Raw genomic sequence first — 22080 nt, 5'->3', positions numbered from 1 at the left:
ATTAGTACATTAAATGAAACAAACGTACAGTCATTATCACGTTATAATTAAATGCAACAAAAAATAATAGTATCGTATTTTGTTAAAAAATTATTTCTTAAAGTTTAACTGCACAAGACAAACAACAGACACCAAACTGAAAATTGACAAAAATGACCCACCTGTAAGTCAATAATGCACATACTGCGCTCAGCCTTTGCAGTTTTACAATACAAAGAAGTCAAAATGATCAAAATGAACAGAAATTGATTCACCAAAACTGGTTATCGATGAACCATCAACAGCCTGCATGAGTCAAGAAGCAGCCAAGCATCAGTTCAAGCAGATCCAGTGTCTATTTTCCCAATAAACCTCATTCACCCACGCACATTACTAATTTATTCCCTACATTTACTGTGGTTCTGTGGTGACAGGCTTGGCAGAGTTGTACACTTTTAGGAATTTCATGACAAAATGTTTTTTCGGACTCTGAAGCACCGCATCTCACAGCACAATGGACAATGGACATATGGATGACCAACGCACACTGCACACTGGCCTTGCGCGTAGGATTGCTTTGTTAATGGCCACAATGCTCCCCTTGTTTTGTAGTGCCTTTAATCCCTTTTTAGGGGCGTAATCACTTGCCCATAGTGTTATCTATGCTGTCCTAACAAAGGCCAGAGCCACTCAAGACCCAAGACAACAAATGAGAGGGAGATTCCGAGTCCCCCATCCAACCATTAAAAAAACTAGTCAAAACACCATCTGTCAACTTAAATTATATCACATCAATATGGAACCCCCCCCCCAAAAGAAAATGTGAAAAAACTTCTAAATGTGCCTTAAAACATCACCAGGTTTTAAACTTCCACAATCTCAACCTACTTCTATGGCCTGACATTACATTGTAGTCACTTAAATTCAGACCTCAGGACAGTTTTTATGGGTGGGCCCCCATCATCACAGACCCCAAAAGAATATTCCTAGTCCCCCACATCCTTAATAGCACATTCTTGGGGTACATTGACAATTTGAGAGTTGTCCAACCATCCAGGCTTGAATTTGGTGACATGAGAAACCAGGAATTAGATTACAAATGACAAAAATCAAAGCCTTCTGTTGGCAGTCAGAAGCAATTTGAGGTTACTGCAATAGTGCAACGTTATGTGAGAGATCATAAAACTATTGAGTGTAGATACACACTGAACTGGAACAAGCTCACAGCATATAACTTAAAAACTTGCAAAAATTGTGGCCTTCCTCATATTGCTCAATTCTCCAACTCAATTCTTCAGCATGACTTTGCAAGAATTTGTGGTTCAAGAAAAACTATTCATGAATTCTTTATTAAGGGTGCAATTAAAGTGAGACTGGACTGTATGGAAAATGTGGTAGAACACAGGTGTTCATTTCATTAACATTGCGGGTTTAAGTGTGATCAGGATGTGACTCACTCTATATGGAATACTTATCAAAGTGTGACTTCTTCACTATGACATCATGCTCCACTGACTGAAGGAATTAAATTAGAAAATGACAAAAATGATATGGAATGGAATTCTTCACCAAATACAGTGATTACAGAACACATTACAAATTCAGTACTGTAACCGGTTTTAAAAAGAACATATTTGGTACCTATTTTGGTATGAAGAATAGTTAAAGTAAGCTGTAACTTTAGCCCATTGCAGTAGTCAACCTAAAGTGAAATTATCAAGAGAATCACGGTATGAAACATTACAGCACTGTTGGTCAGTCTCTAAAAGACTTTGATTCAACAAAGGTAAGGTGTCAGGTCAACTGCAATCAGATCGCAATCTATGAAATAAATATTTAAAATCCCTCTTTTTGTTTTTTATATTTGGTGAAATATTAAAGCATATTAACTCACTAAGACTGAATGACTCATTGTCATGAGAAAGATCCATGATCATTATGGGGCTTCACCCAAAAAAAAAAAAAAAAAAAAAAAGCGGCTTAAAAAAACAGTAAAAACCTGCTTTGCCTGTGGGCTCAGTTAAAGGCAAAACTAAAGTCTTGACAAATACGGAAATACATAACGTAAAAAAAAAGTTTATTTACAAATTCTCACACTTCATGACATACAGCACTATTTCTTTCAGGTTCCCTGGGGTTGGATGATTATAGCTCTTTCCAAAAAAAACCCAATACATTTGCTGCATCAATGTAGAGACAAACACTACAACTATTTTACAACTTCACCGTTTTTACAAGAGTGTGAACAGTGTTTTAACTTTCAAAAGAGAATTTTAACAGCCAAAATGTGGATTTAATTTGCATTGTGGTAGCTACAAAATTAGTAATAGACATTTTTCAGGTCTACACATACAAAAGCCACTCCTGTATACAAGCTGATGTAGTCCTTTGCCTGAAAACACTCCTCTGAAAATATTTGTCACTATGCAACCACTCAGTATGAACTAAAAACAGATACTCTGCACTGAGTACAGTACCAATAGTCATTTCAAGCAGGACAAGGTCATTGACCACTGGGACTGTGACAGCTCCCAGCTGGCCCCAGTTAAAGGGGAAACTTCCTTCAGCAGTTACCAAAATGTTGCTCCTATACTTGTGGTAGGAAAGTTGTGAGACCACAGCCATGGGAGGCCTGGAAAAACAATGAATTTTGTCATGGTCCGCCTGCCAGATGCGAAGATGCTAGAAGGCATAGCGTGTTCGGATGTCTTCCAGTTTCTTCGACACCTCTGGAGGCGTGCGGTCCAATTCTTCAGAGACACTCTTCTGCTTGTGTGGGTCCATGGAGTTAAACTGCTCACAAAGGTCTCCATCGATCACATTCTGGAAGCATACAAGCAAAGTCAATGAGAAAGATGGCCAACCGATGTAGTAAGTTATTCAAATCTCATTTCTTTGCAAAGTGATGGACAGCATTTTAAAGATGCCACACAAAGCATGAGTTGATTGATTAAGAACTAATTAAAAATAGGGATGCATCGATCTGATACTCCGTAGGTCCAAGGTAACGGTCAGACGAGACCCGATCGGATTGGATCGGTATGGGCAGATACTCAGAATTTTTGGTATCTGATCGGTTTGGTTCTGAAAAAATGGTATCGTTGCATCCCTAATTAAAAACTGTTAATACTAAAGCTGTGTGCTCTTACCTTTACTGGAAAATAGTACGAGCGGAAGCTGAGGTGATCACGACCACACAGAGGGGGAAACTCAGAGCGCATGTGCATCTCCAAGTGCTGGAAGAAGTCATGATCCTAAAGACAGATGAGACAAATACATTTTAATTACACAATTTAAATACCTTGTTATTTAGTGTGTGATAACTAAAGTAGTGCCATGCATGTCAGTCTCTACTCTGATGGCCTGAAGTTAAGCAAGTGGCCTGAACTGAGACTTTCACCTCTTCTGCTTCAGTGGTTTTAGACTTATGAAAGATCACTGCATGTTAGCGCTTCTCGTGTAATTACTGGTTATTCATAATTTAAGGAACTGTACCTCATGAGAAGTGAACGGCACCAGGATACCAATGCCTCCCGATAACGTGGTGTACACCAAGGACTCTGATCCTCCAGGGATGAGGGTAGTTTTCTGGAGAGACAGAATCGTCTCTCCTATGTGATAGTTAATAATCACCTCGGCCTGTAAACCAACAAAGATGAAAGGACAACAGGTATGGATTAAATTGGGGCTTGAAAAGGCTGCTGTTGCATGTCATAGCAAAACTGGAACCAAAAAAAGCACTCTATGAATATCGCCGTTCGCAAAACCCGCCCACCCTTAGTTACTGTTGCCATGACTGACAAATAATGCCGCTTTCACACTACACACGTAGTAAAAAAATACATCGCAAAGCAAAGGAGAAACTGACAACACACCTACAGAGAAGACGGAGGTTACTTCTGAAATGACACAAGGTCTCAGGACCCTCAGCTTTTAAAATTTCAAAAGAAATTCAAGCAATAAATACCGTTTTGTGACTCTTCAATGTGTCGTGACAGATCACAGTATTGCCTCAGTTCAAACACGTGAACCGATCGTCTTTTCATATGTACTTAAATCACGAAATGAACAAGAATAAACATCAGAAAGTGTTTTATTTCAACCATGGAACACCATTTTTCAAGTTTAGGTCCACCGAAGTTAATCCATCTACTCTGTCTGATTTGTGGTTAAGGCTAGAAGACAGCTTCGGCTATACTGGGCATGCGTATTTACATATTTTCCAAGCCAACAATATAACGTGAAACCTATAAAAATGGTTTTAAAAAGCACATAACGCCATAGTTTCATCACTTCAGAGTGTCACAGTGACAGTCTTTTTGCAGTAAAGGACCTGTCATAGTTTAATGAGGGGGAAGATGACATGAAGCAACGTGAGGTTAACTGCATTGTAAACAGATGAGCGCACGTGTATATAAAGCTCCCATTCGGGGGAAGTTCACGGGATTGTGTCCACAGAATGATAAGAGCATACGTTTAAACATTATTTTATTATTTAACACTCAGCATTTAACTGCATACAGCACCGGACATGACAGGTTTTCTAGTACGCAAAACAAGTACTTTAAAGAAATACATTAGCTTACTGCCGTTACCGTGGCAGCCAACAACAGCACAGCTTAACCCTCCGCACATTTTTATATTTAGTTATATTGAAAAAGTTTCAATTCAGTCGATCTTTTTTTACCCTGTTTCAACATGTATTTCTATGGAGTCAGGCTGTAGCAGTCGGGCAAGATGGCGGATAGCAGCGGCGGCACAATCTCTGCGTTCGGATTGTCACTACCATATACAAAAACCTAGAAAAGTGCATGGTGTCCTCTGCAAGGCAAAGATCAGTAAAGATTGGGGGGGGGGGGGGGGGGGGGGGGTCCTAATACCATCAGTAATAATAATACTGATAATCAAAGATTATAAATTACATGTAATTTGTAATACATTTTTTTAAAACAATTTTAAAAGTACGTGTAAAGAATTCTGAGAATTGTTTCTAAACACATTACAAAAGTTAGAAATGTATTGCTGAAACACATTAAAAAGACTTAACCATGTAGTACTGAATTGTGGAGTTAAACAGATTTCACCAATTAGCCTTTTTCACACTTCCGGGTTTCTGGCTTACGGATTGGCGCTTGCAGGGTAAAAGTTTTTCCAGTGACAACAGCGGCCGTACTTAAGAATGAAGTCGAGAATCAAAGTATTTTTTTTCAAATTAGATCCTATGAAAATGCTTGAACTGCCGGTACTGTACTCTACAAGGCGCAAACATTTCACAATTGACTGTTTGGTCAGTTCGGGTCATCACAAATACAAGTTTAATTCTAAATGGTGGCAGTTATAATTCACTTAACGTTTGCTTTGCCATTCTGTCCTTTGCTGGCTGTGCATTTAGACTCTCCACGTGATTTTTTTCGCTATTATTATTATGGTAATGTATTTTCTACTTGCTCTCCTTTGCATTATTAATGCGATGGTGTAAATGTATGTTGTATAATGTGCCCTGGGAAACACATATTAAACAAGAGATGACTCCGATTCATAGCTTTGTTCTCATTCTATCGGGATTAATTTACGTTGTTGTGTTGAGTTTAATATGCATCAATCGGACTGAGAATTGTTTAATGTATTCTTGGAAAAATGTGCATCTGGTCATAAATGTTGTCATTTTCAAGTAATTTATCATAATGTGGTGATTCGAGGGAAATGACTGATAATGATAATTGAGATAATACGCTCAAATGTACCGGAGATCAAAGACTATTTAAAAAAGGGACTTGGGAGATGGAGAATAGAAACCATCCAGCGCTATGTTAAGCACATTCTCTCACGAGTCAGCGGTCTGAGTGGCCATATAAGTTACAAAAAAGTAAAATGTTATTTCTTTATAGATTATATAACAACTTGGAAAACAGACCAAACAGAATAGGTAAGAAGCATTATTTGAGAAAAGGGCGTACTGATTTAATAGGCGCAGACCTATAACGGAACTAACTTTACCCTGCGCTGATGTAATTTCTGATTTTTGTGAAAAAGGCTAATTCTGTGTTCAGGATTTTTTTGGGCGGGGCTAAAACGGTGGCTCAATGACACAATGGAGCCACCCAGCGTGGCCCCGCCCCTATCACTATAATAACTACGTTAAGAGGTCAAGTTCTTAGTTTGTCTTTTTAAATGTCTGTGATGTTAGATATACAGATTCTAGGCAGGGACGGTTCTAGAGTAAATGCATACCCGGGTCTTAGCCCAGAGGCATCAATATGTAGCAGAATACATACAATTTAAAAACAAGGAGCGTTCACAATTTGCATCTAGAAACGTGAGCTGTACCGCTTTCTTTTCGCTTCTTGCTCAAACGTGTATGGCTGTATAAATCCAATTAAGCTACTAGAGGTAGTATCAGTAGCATCCATTCAGGTTGTAGCGGTATTTGACAGTTGAGAGAGATGGCCGCTTTCCCGTGAGTAGGCGTGGTTTCAGCGCAGACAGCAGACACGCCCCCAGCATTTGAGAGCAGAGAGTCCTGCTCATTTTTCAAAGATTTTGATAACTTATTTTAGTTACTTGGCGGTTTTTTAATCATTCAAATTTGGCTGGGTGGTTAACACATTTTTCTGTTGTGTGAAACTCAGAACACATTTTAATATCACTTTACACGGACTTTAAATTAGATTTTACACAACTTAATATACTAACAATGAATGTAGGCATTAGATTATGATATATAAACCCCGCAAGACCTTCGATCTTCGGAACACATTAAGATAGTTTTGATGAAATCTGAGAGCTTTCTGACCCTCCATAGGACAGCAAGGGTCCTTCCCAAGTGCAAGGTCCAGAAAGGTACCAAGAACATCGACAAAACAGTCCATGTGACATCAGTGGTTCAACCGTAATTTTATGAAGCTACGAGAATACTTGTGCAAAAAAACTAAAATAACTTTATTCAACAATAATTCTTTCCAAATTACCCTCTGCCTCCATTACGGAGAGTACCAAGACGCAGATTAATCTAATGTTTTGAGAAGTATGTGTGGCTGTCAGTCTGGCTGGTTATGTACTTGCTCAAAAATTGATTTTGGAAAAACATTAACAAAAAAAAAAAGAAAAAAAAGTTACAGACTGCAGCTTTAACTTTAAAAACATGCAACTGAGCTCAACTCTCCCACCAAAGAGCTTTAACTAAAGGATTCTGGTGTATTAGATGAGAACCTGTGTGTGTGGTCTAAAACAAAACTTGATAAACAGAGCATTATGTATACATAACCTTTACTTGTTACAACGTCTAAATGTTGTGTAAACTTTTTTTTTTTTCCAAAGTAGTAAACTCGATTCATTTTAATGCTTAAACACATACAGCTTTCCTATCATTACACACTCAAAGAAAAACTTAAATATGCTCATAAGGGGAAAGGGTTTCATTCAAGCAAGCACTAGATCTGATGTTGGAAAAGGTGGAAACGTCAAATAGGAGTTAAATATCCAACACTGACAAATAAATACCCAACATCACTGATGCAATTAAATTAAAGGAAAAAAAAACATGAATTTTGGCTAATAATTGATATGGTCATGAAATATTGTGCATCCCTAGACAAGTTCCACAATAATATTTATACCAACCACCCAGTCCAGCTCATCCCGGATTACACATGCTCTAGGCATGTCTGTCAAAGCTAGACGCAAGTCACTGGTGTGCAAATAGGGACTTTCCCTTGTGTCCACCTAAACATTTCCATGCTCCTAATCTGCACATAATGATCTCTGGCGAGAGGACAAGATTTGCTGCTGAGGTTACAGAACCAGAGTGGAGTGTGGACTCCTGCCAAATGTTTTGGGGTGCAGGTCTCTGAGTGTGCACAAGGAGAACTGCAACCGCAAAACCAACCAGACAGACAAAAACAATGAGGAACAAGCGGTAAGGACAGCTGAGTGCCAAAGGTTTTTCCGGGACCTGTGGGAAAGTTAAGTAATGAGGGTAGAAGAAACTACTACCTTTTGTGATGCTCCGTTAAGCAAGCCTCTGTCCCACAATGCTTTGTTCCCTGTGGGGTCCTCATCAACATCATCGCTGGTGTTGGGAGGCAGGCGGACCTGAAAATAAACATAAAATGAACACATAAAAAAAAAGTATGCAGTATGTAGGAAATGTATACAGATGATGACACCTCAAATTTTTTCCGTTCATTTTTTGGTTTTCCTCCATTACGACTGCTAACAAATTTGGCAATTTGTCAAGATGTTAAAAAGCTCATCTATACTAAAATATTCCCTGGAATCAAAGAGTTTACACTGACTTGGCAAACAAACTCAGTATGTGGTACTGGTCTCAAAGATTTCAAAACCAAACAGGTGATGACACTCACAACACAGATATTTCCAAACTTATCCGCAGCAGCCATGGTGTCATAATCAAGCAGGCAGACGGTTGTGACCCAACGAGGATGTGTATCGTCGGCAAAGATGATGAGCTGGTTCTCGTTGCGTCTGTAGCGCACCCAGAACAGACTTTCCTGAACATCGGATACTATCACGCGCTGCCCAAGAGTGTGAATGCCCGTTACCAAGTTAGGAACATGCTACAAGAACAAGAAAAGGAGACTTAAGTCATCTTGGCAGGTTGCACCTCTTTTAAAGCTTCTGTCAAGGACATTCAAAAGCATCTCATAAAGGAGCAACACTTTCTTAACTTAGCTGTTTCTAATTAAATAAATTAATACTTGATGCCAGTGCGCATTACTTATGTGAAAATCACTGTGGTCTGAGCTTCTGTTTCAGTGTTTTTCATGTGGTTATGCATCAACATCAAGTACCAGAGTAATGTGTCACTGATGTTACTTTCATATTATTCAGTGTTTCAAAGAAAAGAAAAATGCTTGCTCACTTCCTCCGGTAGAAAAAAAAAACCAAAAAAACCCCACTGTGATTCTGTGACTTCTCACCTTGTTTTCACACTTGCGAAGAAGTTTCTTCTTTCCCAAGTCATAGATGCGCAAGAGTTTGCCCACTCCAACCAACACACGTCCTTGAAAGGGTGCAATAGCCAGAGGCACGTCCTCCACGGGTGTCTGTTAATCAGAACCAATGTCTAAATCAATTCAAGTTAAAATTTATCCCGTTTAAGAAGTAGTTGACTAGAAAAGATAAGTTTAACATATGGCTTTGATATGTAGCTGGGTCAAAGCATCATTAAACATCATATAAACTGAACTAAAAACGTTCACAGCATGACAATTTTGGGCCATGGCCAGAACACCTATAACAAAAAGTTTAATTTTGTGATTTGGTACGCTTAAATGGATTTCTAGGGCACATTTAATGATTTGTGGGGAATTCCACATTGCTGAGCCCCCAGCTAACACATAGGACCAATCGGTAGTTTCATGCCAAGTCATTTCCTGTTTCGCTCACCTTATGTAAAAACTCCAGCTTGTCCCCACCTCCAACTAGCCGATAGGTATAAATATAACCCCCACCAACGGTGCGAGGATTTAGTATCATATCTCTGGCAACACCCACCAACACATACCAATCATCACCTCCATTGGAAAATCGACATACAGCCACACTGCAAAACATATAAATAAAAAGGTCAGAGAAAGAGGTGGGATATGGAAGAGACTAATTTTACATTGGCTGCTTTGTGTCCATATTCTAAATTCAGAACAAATGGTCGTATGGGTAGAACCGGAAAGGAGTTCAAGTCTGCGTTGTCCTGTTCATTCCAGATGTTCAACATTCCTCACCTGAAAGCAGCCTCGTTCTGCTCCAGCTGCACCAGGTCCAGTGTGTTTCCTTGGATGGGGTTGATCATGCGCACTAGTGAGGCCCACTGCCCAGAACCTGCTTTAGGTGCCCCAAAGATGGCTTCTGGCAGGTTCTCGTTCAAGAAAGCTGCTGCCATTTCTGCAGCCAGCTCCCTTTCATCCTCTCCCGCTGCCTCAACCATTTCCTGTAAAGCAGAAAAAAATAATTGTAATTTGAGACAATAATTGACACCAATCTGCATCTTATTTTCAAACAATTGTCATTATTAATTGGGTGCTAACAGGTATACAACTATAAGCTAGAAAACAGCTGTTGACATATGCTACCATTCAGACATGAGCATCAGTGAGCTCAGGCTCTGGTCTAGGTCAACAAGTTTGAATTCATCCCAAAGGAGTTGTGGGGTTCAGGTCTGGGCTTGAGGAGGTCAGTCAAGTTCCTCCACACAAGAACCACTAAATCACTTGGTGCACAGGGGCATTGTCATGCTGGAATAGACTTGCGCCCTCCACGAACTGTTGCCACAAAGTTGGAAGTGCAAATTTCTCCAGAATTTCATTGTATGTAACAGCATTACAATTCGTCGTCATTGGAATTAAAGGGCCAAACCAAACCCCCTAATTATAAGTGACTGCCCACAAACCTTTGGCCACAGTGTATATAAGAATGTTTTCAGAACAATTTGCAGATAAACAAGAGAACTTTATGCAATACATTCAGAAGCAGCCTTTTTACACTGCAGTTGCGGACTGTTTATTCTTACTAACACTAAACTGTTGAAAGAACCGAGTCAATATGATTTATCTTTGAGGGACCACCACAGTAACCACGGCTTATTTTACAGTGCTTGTCACTTTTACGGCTCATCAATGTGGAATTACTCTTGCAAACATGCGCTGTGATGAGGCAGCCACAAAACAAACATGACAGACAACTTCCGACAACCAAGCAATGAAGTTCTGCCTCAGTTAGTGATTAGATTGGGAAAACAAGTGTACGAGTTAGACAGGAGAGAGTGTGTGAGAATAAACGGAGATAAGTGCCCTGCTCTTAAGAGTGCCCTGTGAAGGTCATGTTCACTGACCTCAGCCATCTGCTGCTTGCGCTGGGCTTTGGTGGCTTCAGTGTAGGCATTGTGGTCTGTTTCGATCAGGATCAGGTTACTCGTCTCTGGGTGGATAACAAACTTGCGAGGTGTATACTGCAGTGGGAATGCCACCTGGTTGAAGATGGCACCCAGTTTCTCAAGAGCCAAAATCCTGAGGGAGGGAGGGATGAGACGTTAAGAAAGGCATGCAGTAAAGTTTGGGTTAGTTATTATGAAACCCAGGAAGTCAAAACCTCCCGTTTCCTGGCTATAATTTGACAGACTCATGCTTGTGCTGATAAAATGGCAGCTGACCTGGATATATGGCTGCCACTAACGACTTTTTATTTCGCTTAATCTATCGACTAATTTATCGATTAATCTAAACAATTAATTTCCCACAAAAAACCAAACAATTTTACTTAAGAATATTTTATTAAACCAAATGAAATCCAAATTTCTATGAAATCCTTTTTTAAAGGAAAAGTGCAACAGTGCAAGAAGCAAGTGTCCATCTCAGTCCAAATCACTGAAATCAAAGTTCAGTATTATAGTGTAAGAATGACAACATATCCATGTGTTCTAGTCTACTACTAATACTAAAATCAAAAAACACTTTTTAAAAGGAGTATTTACCAGAATTTATTTAGGTGAAAAATGTAAATGTGCAGTATTTCTGAAAAAAAAAAAAAAAAAAATTATATAAAATCAATCAATTGGAGATGCTTTTGATTATTAAAATTTAATGGAACCATTAAAATGGAATCCAGAAAATAATGGAAAACAGAATTTGGTAAAGATAAAACTGTAAAACTCAATTAGTTAGAAAATTGATTAAAATTTAGATTACATTTTAATCTAACCATTAAAACAGAGTATAAAAAAAATGAAAATGGAAGAAACTGAATTTGGAAATAAAACGGATTTCATAGGGCCCTATAATTATAATTAATCGTTTTGTGGTAATAAACATGGATGTAAGTGAACAATAGCTTTTAAAATGACTTAAAATACATATATAATAGCAATGATGCAATAATAATTAGTTCAAATAAAGTATCAAAAGCAAGAAATCATATGGTTTTATTGAACAAAACTGTTAAAATACACAATGTATTAAAAAAACAATAGTTAATGTACATCACGCATTACAACAAAGGCCTACAGGGGGCGCTGACGGCATGATTATTATTTTTACACATTAAGGCCATTGCCGAATTTTTCGTCCGAATTTTTTGCACGTTGAAAAATAAATACGACCTCACGTTTTGTCAATCACGTTTGCACACTGCCTCCGAAATTGTCGTCCGTCAAAAAAAAAAAAAAATCGGATCGGGTTCGTTTTTTTGCGTTTTTCGCATCCGTATAAAGCATTTTGAGATGCTTTGAGGTGTTTTGACAATTCAGAGCCACCGTACAAGCGAAAGCCAAAATCCAAAATAGTGTCAGACAAATTAATACACTTCGTCTTGCAGCACAGAGCACTTTATGACAAACAAATTGCGGAATACAAAAGATACAGAATATAAAGAACTGCTGTAGCCTATTTTTTTTATGCCTGGCGCGTACCTTTCCGATGCCGCAGTTCGGTGTGTGTGTGTGTGTGTGTGTGTGTCTGTGGGTGTATCCAGACAGTCTCTGTTCAGGATAAATTGGTTCACGGAAATTGGTGGTCTTCTTTTTAATATGTGGATTCAGTATCGCTAGCAAAGTATCAAACTGAGGCACTGACATCCTGAAATAAACTTTGAATCTCTCGGGATAATCCCGCAGCTCTTTGATAAGGAGGTGGAACTCTTCCTCTCTGCGCAATCTAAGGATTGAATGGACCCAATATTTCCTTTTTCTTTTTTTAAAAAGAGAGAGGTCAACAAAATCATCCTCACTGCTTGAAGACATTTTGTATAGTTTTGCGAATTTTTTCGCAACGGATTAATTAAAACGCATCGGACTCAGTGTGCAAGGTCTCTGTGCGTGACGAATTTTTAAGATCGCGCATGCGAAAAAACGCATGCGAAAATTTCGGACTCAGTGTGCAGAGACCTTTACTGCGCGATCTAGTCCATGTTTAATATTGACCAAGCACCATTTAATTCAAATTTGGCCATTTCTTTAGGACAGAAATGCTACAGCCACTGTAATTAAATGAATGTGGACATCAAAACGTGTAAACTCAAGAGTGTGGGTTTGAGCTTTTATTTTGAAACCGCAATGTATTCTCCTGTGTTTGTGTAGATTTATAAATGATTTACCTTACAAATCTGATGAAATGGCGCACGTTGCGTACCCAGATGAACGTTATAATAAACCCAAACTCACAACAACATGCAGAGATGGAGTTCAAATGTAAATGATAAGTTTCTGTGGAACTACTGTGAACGGAGCCGCTGTGTGACGCACATACTTAACCTACACGCATGCAAATAATTAAAGCACATATACGGTGTTAGAATAGCCTTGGAAAATAGTCTAATAATGTGTTTTATGATTCTCGCCCGTGAAATGCACCACTTCCGGTATTTAGCCGGTTAGTCGATGCAAGCAAAATGAAGTCGACGATTTTTAAAAATCGTGACAGCCCTACCTGGATGGTAGTTTTTTTTTTTTTTTTTTTTTTTTTAAATCACAAAATAAAAGGTTGATAGCTACAAAAGAGCAACTAGTACAGACCTCCCAAAACAAACAGGAAAAGTTTTACTGATCTTACGGTGATGTCAACCTTTTTTATAGCACTAATTGACTAATCAAAACATATAATCCTGTCCAAAGTGAAATGTCATGCAGCAGCAAGCCAGTAAAAACATTTAGGGAAGAGAGGTCCACACTTTTGTGAATTACTAACCACCCTCAAACTAAAGCAAATATTTTTAAGGAAATCTATGAAGCCAACCACAATATGCTTGATGTTAATGTTCTCACAAACCTGTGAAGTTCTGCAAAGCTCACATAATGAACTGTATACACAGTATGTGTGTGTTTACCTCAGTGTGTTGGTGGAAATGGCAACAATACCCTCAGGACACTGTTCAGAAGCGAACCCTGAAGCATACTCTAAGGTTTCATATGACAATGGGGTCAGGTGGAAACGAGACTGGTATGAGTAACTCAGCCAGGAACGACTAGACATGGCCAGAACCTGCACAGTAAAAGGTCAAGTAATGAGGTCAGCAAATTAGCAAGCTGTGCGATATGGCAACAAACATCAAATGTAAAGGTGACTTACAGCGTCTTGGGCCTGCATCCGGACTCTGAAAAGCTTGACGGGACGAGAACCGAGATACCGAGTTCGAGTATCAGACAGGTCCCCGGTCACTGGATCCAAAACAGTACGCAGTAACACGCCGTTCTACAAACAAAGAGGTGATTATGGTAAGAAAGAAGCAATGGATTGTCCAGTAAAGTCATTTCATTAAGTAACAGGACAGTCACACTGAAGTCACTTTTTTAGCTCCTATGGTTTCCTTTCAAAGCTCTTGCCCCAAATGGCACATTTGAAGTGTTTCTCTTACAGTAAAAAAATCCACCCGTTTCATTTTTAAGTTTGACCTCGTAACTTGAAGTGATTTTGCAGCTTTTGCTTGCCAACCATAAAGGGTGCCATGTTTATCTTTTTAGGGTGCGGAAGGGTGCTCACAAGTGTGCCTCCACTATAAACTTTTTTGCCTATCCAGCTATTACCCTATGCATTACTGAAGGCTCCATTATCAGTCTCCTCACCCATTAAAGTTGCAATGAAAATGTAGCAGCAACAGATAATTTATTTCTCATAGTGACTTACATTTGAGTGAAACAGATTATCTAAAAAGAAATGTAGGGTGGGAATTTGGTTTTAAGTGTTGACTAGATAGAGGCAGATCAGAATGTGAGCTAGAAGACGATTATAAGAAAGCAGTGTTTCCCACAGGATTTTGTGAGACTCGTGGTGACAGGTGACGTCACATTAATTTGCATATTTATGATGTCATTGCGTCAAGTTTGCGTTCAAACGAGTTTTGGCACTTCAGGGGCCTGTACCATGATGGTGGGTGAACAAACGCAGGGTTACAGGATTAGTTTTGAGTTGACAAAACCAAACCAGTCCAGTATGGCTTTCTTGGTACCATGAAGCTGATCATCAACTTTCGCTGTCAACTCAGGCTTGATCCTGAGTTAATGGAGCATAAAATAAAATGCGGGCATCAGGGAGCCGTTATTAATACGCGAGGCATTGAAACTGCTTTTGAACGATCGGTCGATCGCGTTATAGTTTCACTTTCGCGTTCACGTTATTTGCTTCCTGTGCCTTTCTGAATAAAGACCCCAACGCATCCCTGTACAGCCTGGAACATGGTCTGCCATTTTTGGTATTTTCCGCGCTTGCTTATTTACAATACCTGCAGAACTTCTGATGGTTCGGTTGGCGGCTGGATGCAAATGTTGGGGGCGTAGTGATCCCGACTGTTACGTCAGTCAGTGTTATGTTCTGATTTCGCCTGTTTTTCAGTGGTCTTTGATCACGAGATTTACATAAGGAGGAGGAAACTATGGTGTTTGAGGCTTACGGTATGTCATTTCCATGCACAGAACTGTTATTAGTTAACTATGCAAAGGTAAAGATAGTTTTTCATTCTATGGCACCTTCAATAATTACTATTAAACTAAACGGTCTTGTGTAATGGATTAAGGGTATATACTAATTATATAAATATGAAATAATTATAAAAAATAATAAATCTCTCAAAATCAGATGATTTTATCTTTAAACATGTTTAACTGTGTAGCGTCCATTAATTTGGAGTAAGAGAAACTTGAGGAGTGGCTTTATTGCGTCAGAGATGTGTCACTTTGCTTGAAGCTGATTGGCCAAATTTCGGTTTGAGATCTGTAGTCCATAGCATAACCTGCCCAGGAGCAGGTTAGCGGTGGAGTGTAAGTTACTATGGTGATGAACACTGCTAAAAGCCAAACCACTTTCATGGCACCTAAAACCCAGGATTGGTGCAAACTAAACAAACTTGCCTGGCTAGCCAGCTAAACCGGCTTCATGGTACAGGCCCCAGATCTGTTCTACTCTATGAACTGTCACATACTGTAATACAACTGAATGCCCAATAAAGCCGTTCACATTATATTTTCTGTTGTCAAACATAAAAGTATAAATAGTAAACACGACCCATTAATACTACGTTAACCAGGAATCACTCTCACTATACTCCTTAAATCCTGATTTATAAATCGCGACATCGTCTGATAAAATCAATATACATCTAACACTAAAAAGCGACTACAAGCGGTGGTTTTGGCTATATTACTGTTTTGTCTCATTCAGCACACTGCCTGCGTAACAAACTATGAGCATATTAACAGAATTGTGTTTACATTTAAAAGTCCAAACAGTCAGTAAGCGACAGGTGCTTGGAAACGGCGTTTTGTATTTTAACTGATGAGTCTGCTGCGGTACGGCCAACTGGAAGCACTGTTTCACAAGTACACAACACGCAGTTTTTAAATTAAAGATTTTTTTATGAAGGGAAAACAAAATCCAAACCCACATGGCCCTGTGTGAAAAAGTGTTTTTTTCTAAAATTTTGGGACTCCAGTGAACCACAGTGAGCCGTTATCCACAAATGGCAAAAACATGGAACAGTGGTGAACCTTCCCAGGAGTGGCCGGACGACCAAAATTGCCCCAATTTGGTGCTTTGGTGCAATTTCGGTGCAAACTCTGGTGCTTACTGCACAGAATAGACGCTGAGAGAGGCGACACTGCGGCGGGAAAGTCAGACATCATGCTGCACTGGTGACATCTTCCAACTGAACGATAGCTAAGGTTTTTTTTTTTTCAGAAAAGTCGCTATGTTCGTCAGCATGTACGTAGGGCGAGGGGAGATTTTCCTCTAGTTCAGGGCTGTCCAAACTCGGTCCTGGAGGGCCGGTGTCCTGCAAAGTTTAGCTCCAACTTGCCTCAACACACCTGCATGGAAGTTTCTAGTATGCCTAGTAAGAGCTTGAATAGCTGCTTCAGGTGTGCCTAATTAGGGTTGGACCTTCATTATCTCGGGCGGATAAAAAAAAAAAATAATTAAATAAAAAAGAGGATAATAATAGTACTTAACCTGTTAACCTTCGCCCCCATTGTGGGCCTCACAGGTGAAAATAACCTACCTAAATTAAAATGGTAACAGTTCGTGACAAAGTGTGCTACACAAACAAATTAGGTATCTTTGGAAAGAAGACACTCTAGGCTTTACTGTCCATCATCCAGAGTTGATAATGTTCAAAAAGATAAAAAGTTATAGGCACTGACGTGCCTTGAAAAATATTTTTCCACACTGAATGTTTTTTTATTTCATATCATTAAGTCCTGGAGCAATCCAGAAAAGTAATGGATTGAAAGCCACATGTGTCTCATGAGTTCATATTTCAAATTTGAAGATACCATGAAAAATGAGATTCCTGCAATATTTTTTCTGAAACTATTTATAGTCCCCCCACCCCCCTGTTTGAGGAAAAATAACCACCAAATGGATTGCAGAATTATACAAGCTATTTTAGTCATTATACATGTTCCTGCATAGTTTTTCAATTATAAAATAATAGACAGATTTATTTGAGCACTAAAAAATACAAAAATAATTGAGTAATAAAAAAGGAAGATAAAAAGAAAAAAAATGCTTTGTATATAGTATGTATACTGAAGTATTCTGATTGCCAGACATGAAGTGATATTGCCAGACATGGTCATAGAGTCAGTAATCACACGCTGATGTGCGTCCATACAGATGATAATCATACAGATGGGCCATATAATCAATAATAGCTGATCATTAAATCACAATGATAGCCGTCATAGAGTCGGTAATAAACACGCTGATGTCCGTCCATACAGATGATAATCATGCAGATACGGCCACATTCCCCACACAATACACACACACACATAAAAAATGTAGAAGAAAAAAAAAAACAGTTTTTTATGGATAAAGCCGATCGCCAAGTTACGCCCCGCTCAGATGACAGCAGCGTCATAGTGTGCGTCACGGCTGGCAGGAGGGAGCGCCAAATTCAAATAAACTATATTCTGCTTTTCTGAGACTTTTTTGTTTTGAAAGCCCTTTAAAATTAAATACGTACACAGTTTGGATTAAATGAAAGTACAGTCAGATTTGATCTCCTGTATAGACTTTACAATAAGACACCATTCATTGACATGACTTCATGTTATTATCTAACATCAACTTATAGTGAGTGAACAATATATTTTTACATTGTTTTTGAATGTTATTTAATTAAAACACTTGATCATTCATCCGTTCATTGTTCATTAAATAATTTTAAAAGATTGAACTTTTGATTTTATGTATTAGTAAATTTTGAAATTAACCCCAAGAGGAATAATTGCTATATAACTATTGTTTATTGACAAGTCATGTTACCTAACAAATGGAATCTTATTGTAAAGCGTTTTTAATACTGCAGTTTCCTTCTATTTGATAGACTTGTCTTAAAATATGTAATCTTATCTAAATGTATCATAAAAGTCGAATTTTGTCATTTACTGAAATTTTATATTTTAGCTGTTGTCAATCTAATGTTTCATTTGGTCAGACTCAGCCCATTTCTTTACTTAAGTATCTTTTATTTTCCTTTTACAACTGCAGGCTGAGGAAGATCATGAAACACCCCAACAAACCCCACAACAGACAACAGTTTACAGCGGCAACAGAAATATGACAATCTTTTGGGTGAAACTTGTTTAACTTTTTTCATACTTATTACTTTTGGAAAAACTTGAAACAATTTTAAATAAGCATAAAGAATGGCATTGATTTTTGTAGTTTATTTTTGTTTAAGTTTATTAATTAAAATGTGTTTTTTTAATTGGCATGTTTTTGTTTTGGTACCGAGAACCGTGGATTTGAACTGGTATTGGTACCGTGACAACACTAGTCCACAAGACAAAAAATAGCTGAAATTATTCAAATAACCACATTCAAAAGTTTGGGAACCCTTGGTTCTTAATACTGTGTGTGGTTACCTGGATGAAGTCTATGTGTGGGAAGCACTGAAGAAAGGGGTGGGTATTTTAGCTGAAGAAATGACTGAAAAAGTCTCGCATATATATGTCAGACAAGTCTGTTTTCTTAACCGGAAGATTGAGTTTTTGAAATTTACGAGGTCAAAAATGTAATGAATTATTGAATCTGGGTGAATTTTCAGTCCATGCACACTTTAATAAATATATAGCAACTAAAATTACACTCCAAGCAAGGCCCTCCTGGAGCAACACAGATGCATGTCTTGCTCAAAGGTACATGGAAAAGCTCTCAATTTCCCATTTCGCCAGTAGCTGGGAAGAGACCTGAAATTTCTGTTATCACCCCAGAGAAAGCACAAGAGTTTCTAACCTGCAGGCCAATGTTGAGGTATAGAAAGCCAATGCTGCCCTTTTCTCCCAGCTCATCCTGTTTTTCCACTCCACCCATCTCCACAATACAAAGAGACTCTGGCTGGGCGGGAAGAGCCTGCATACTCAACGGCTGTAGACAGTCCTGTGCAACAAAGAGATTACACACTTCACACAAGTTCAGTGGGCACAGGGACTAGAATCCTTGTTTTACTGTGCAAATCAGCTGACCAATTGAAGAAGGGCAAATTGTAGCTTACGGATGGATCCAGGGAGATGATGCGGACTGTATTGTCCACCAACCCCACAGCCAGGAAACGGGAACGCTGCTCACCAGGAGGCACATTTGCCAAACTCATGCACACCACATCTGCCGACATCTCCTTCCTCTCAGTGTATTCATTCAGCTGCCCAGACTGTAAAGAAAGAGAAATCTTAAACGGAAAGACAGACATTCAAACAATAGATGAACATTCAGGTGACAATGCAAGATAAAAGTATGTCTGCCAACATACCGGGTCCATCTCAAAGTAGACCAGTTCTCCTCCAGTCAAAGCAATGACCACCTGCCTCTGATTGACAGCACATCGGACGATTGTCTTCTTCCCTGGAGTCTTCCATTCATTCACTCTCTTATCTGCACGGATATGACGGATCCCATCTGGGTAGACCTGTAGAGATTCAGCAAATGAAACAAAACCCATTTGAATGAGATGGAACATTAAACAATTGTTTAATCTAATTGTTGGAAATAAACTAATTTATTTAAAGGGATGGTTAACCCAAAAATGAAAATTGTCATTTACTCGTTCTCATGTTCAAATCTGTATGACTGATTTTCTTCTGAACACAAAAGGTAACCCACATTCTTCAAAATACCATTTTTTTTTGTGTGTTCAGCAAAAGAAAGAATCTCTGAAATTTGGAATAATCTGTAATAGATTTCATTTTGGGGTGAACTTTCGCTTTAACAAGGAAGCAGAAAAGGTTCAATGGGGTATTGTGTATACATGTAGGTCAGAGAGATGTCGCTCACTTGCACAAGTGCATCTTCCCCAAGCAACGAGCATGACAGGGTGGGCGTTGTGCCCAAGAAACCAGAGTCTGTCACTTCTTCCACAGTCTCACCGATAGAAAGCACCAGGGTAGCGTTAACAAAGGATACAATGATGTAGGCATCAAACTCATCTGTGAAAAGGAAACCCACAATTCTCCGGTTGGAAACTTTTGCCAAATGTGGGCTAATTTGCAACCATAAAAGGAAACCAATACTTAAATACAAACAGACATATATTAGGGGTGGGCGATATGACTAATTTATCTTGATGAGTCATTTTATTTCATGGCAACTAATATTATTTATTTATATTTATAAATAAATAATTTATAAATATATATATATATATATATACACACACACACATACACACAGGTGTGAAAAAGTGTTGGACCCCCTTCTTGATTTTTTTTATTTGCATGTCACTTTAATGTTTCAGATCAAACAAGTTTAAATATTAATCAAAAGATAACACAAGTACACAACATGCAGTTTTTAAATTAAGGGTTTTTTTATGAAGGGAAAACTAAATCCAAACCCACATGGCCCTGTGTGAAAAAGTGTTTTTTTCCTAAAACTTTGGGACTCCAGCGAACCACAGTGAGAGCCGTTATCCACAAATGGCAAAAACATGGAACAGCGGTGAACCTTCCCAGGAGTGGCAGGACGACCAAAATTGCCCAAAGAGCACAGCGACGACTCATCCAAGAGGTCACAAAAGACCCCACAACAACATCTAAAGAACTGCAGGCCTCACTTACCTCAGGTAAGGTCAGTGTTCATGACTCCACCATAAGAAAGAGACTGGGCAAAAATGGCCTGCATGGCAGAGCTCCAAGACGAAAACCGCTGCTGAGCAAAAAGAACAAAGGCCCGTCTCAGTTTTGCCAGAAAACATCTTGATGATCCCCAAGACTTTTGGGAAAATACTCTGTGGACTGACGAGACAAAAGTTGAACATTTTGGAAGGTGTGTGTCCCATTACATCTGGCATAAAAAGTAACAGCATTTCAGAAAAAGATCATACCAACAGTAAAATATGGTGGTGGTAGTGTGATGGTCTGGGGCTGTTTTGCTGCTTCAGGACCTGGAAGACTTGCTGTGATAAATGGAACCATGAATTCAGCTGTCTACCAAAAAATCCTGAAGGACAATGTCCGGCCATCTGTCCGTGACCTCAAGCTGAAGCGAACTTGGGTTCTGCCGCAGGACAATGATCCAAAACACATCAGCAAATCCACCTCTGAATGGTTGAAGAACAACAAAATGAAGACTTTGGAGTGGCCTAGTCAAAGAAATGTGGAGTGGCCTAGTCATCTCGATAGGATTCCTGACCTGAATCCTATCGAGATGCTGTGGCATGACCTTAAAAAGGCGGTTCATGCTCGAAAACCCTCCAATGTAGCTGAATTACAACAATTCTGCCAAGATGAGTGGGCCAAAATTCCTCCACAGCGCTGTAACAGACTCATTGCAAGTTATCGCAAACGCTTGATTGCAGTTGTTGCTGCTAAGGGTGGCCCAACCAGTCATTAGGTTTAGGGGGCAAGCACTTTTTTCACACAGGGCCATGTGGGTTTGGATTTTGTTTTCCCTTCATAATAAAAAACTTCATTCAAAAACTGCATGTTGTGTTTACTTGTGTTATCTTCGATTAATATTTAAATTTGTTTGATGATCTGAAACATTAAAGTGAGACAAACATGCAAAAAAATAAAAAAATCAGGAAGGGGGCCAACACTTTTTCAAACCACTGTGTGTGTGTGTATACACATACATATATATATATTAGGGCTACAACAACTAA

The 22080-nt window shown here is 38.9% G+C and overlaps 1 protein-coding gene across 2 annotated transcripts in view; it reads right to left on the bottom strand.

Moving 5' to 3' along the window:
- Positions 1 to 2039: 2039 nt before the first annotated feature.
- LOC306888068 (splicing factor 3B subunit 3-like) overlaps positions 2040 to 22080 on the bottom strand; it is a 33247-nt gene continuing 13206 nt past the window's right edge. For both annotated transcript variants that reach the window (XM_079446192.1, XM_079446193.1), the window contains exons 13-27: positions 20253 to 20404; positions 19732 to 19887; positions 19477 to 19632; positions 19218 to 19361; positions 14055 to 14177; positions 13813 to 13967; positions 10829 to 11003; positions 9723 to 9928; positions 9388 to 9544; positions 8919 to 9044; positions 8343 to 8555; positions 7972 to 8070; positions 3475 to 3618; positions 3129 to 3233; positions 2040 to 2802 (exon numbers count right to left, since the gene is read on the bottom strand). In XM_079446192.1, coding sequence (XP_079302318.1) covers positions 2662 to 2802; positions 3129 to 3233; positions 3475 to 3618; positions 7972 to 8070; positions 8343 to 8555; positions 8919 to 9044; positions 9388 to 9544; positions 9723 to 9928; positions 10829 to 11003; positions 13813 to 13967; positions 14055 to 14177; positions 19218 to 19361; positions 19477 to 19632; positions 19732 to 19887; positions 20253 to 20404 — 2252 coding nt within the window. In that variant the 3' untranslated portion in view covers positions 2040 to 2661. The remainder of the gene's footprint in view (positions 2803 to 3128; positions 3234 to 3474; positions 3619 to 7971; positions 8071 to 8342; positions 8556 to 8918; positions 9045 to 9387; positions 9545 to 9722; positions 9929 to 10828; positions 11004 to 13812; positions 13968 to 14054; positions 14178 to 19217; positions 19362 to 19476; positions 19633 to 19731; positions 19888 to 20252; positions 20405 to 22080) is intronic.

Source organism: Barbus barbus (assembly GCF_936440315.1).
Source record: "Barbus barbus genome assembly, chromosome: 22".
Taxonomy (NCBI): domain Eukaryota; kingdom Metazoa; phylum Chordata; class Actinopteri; order Cypriniformes; family Cyprinidae; genus Barbus; species Barbus barbus.
The sequence above is the reverse complement of the archived record's forward strand: the minus strand, read 5'-3'. Positions and strand labels throughout refer to the sequence as shown.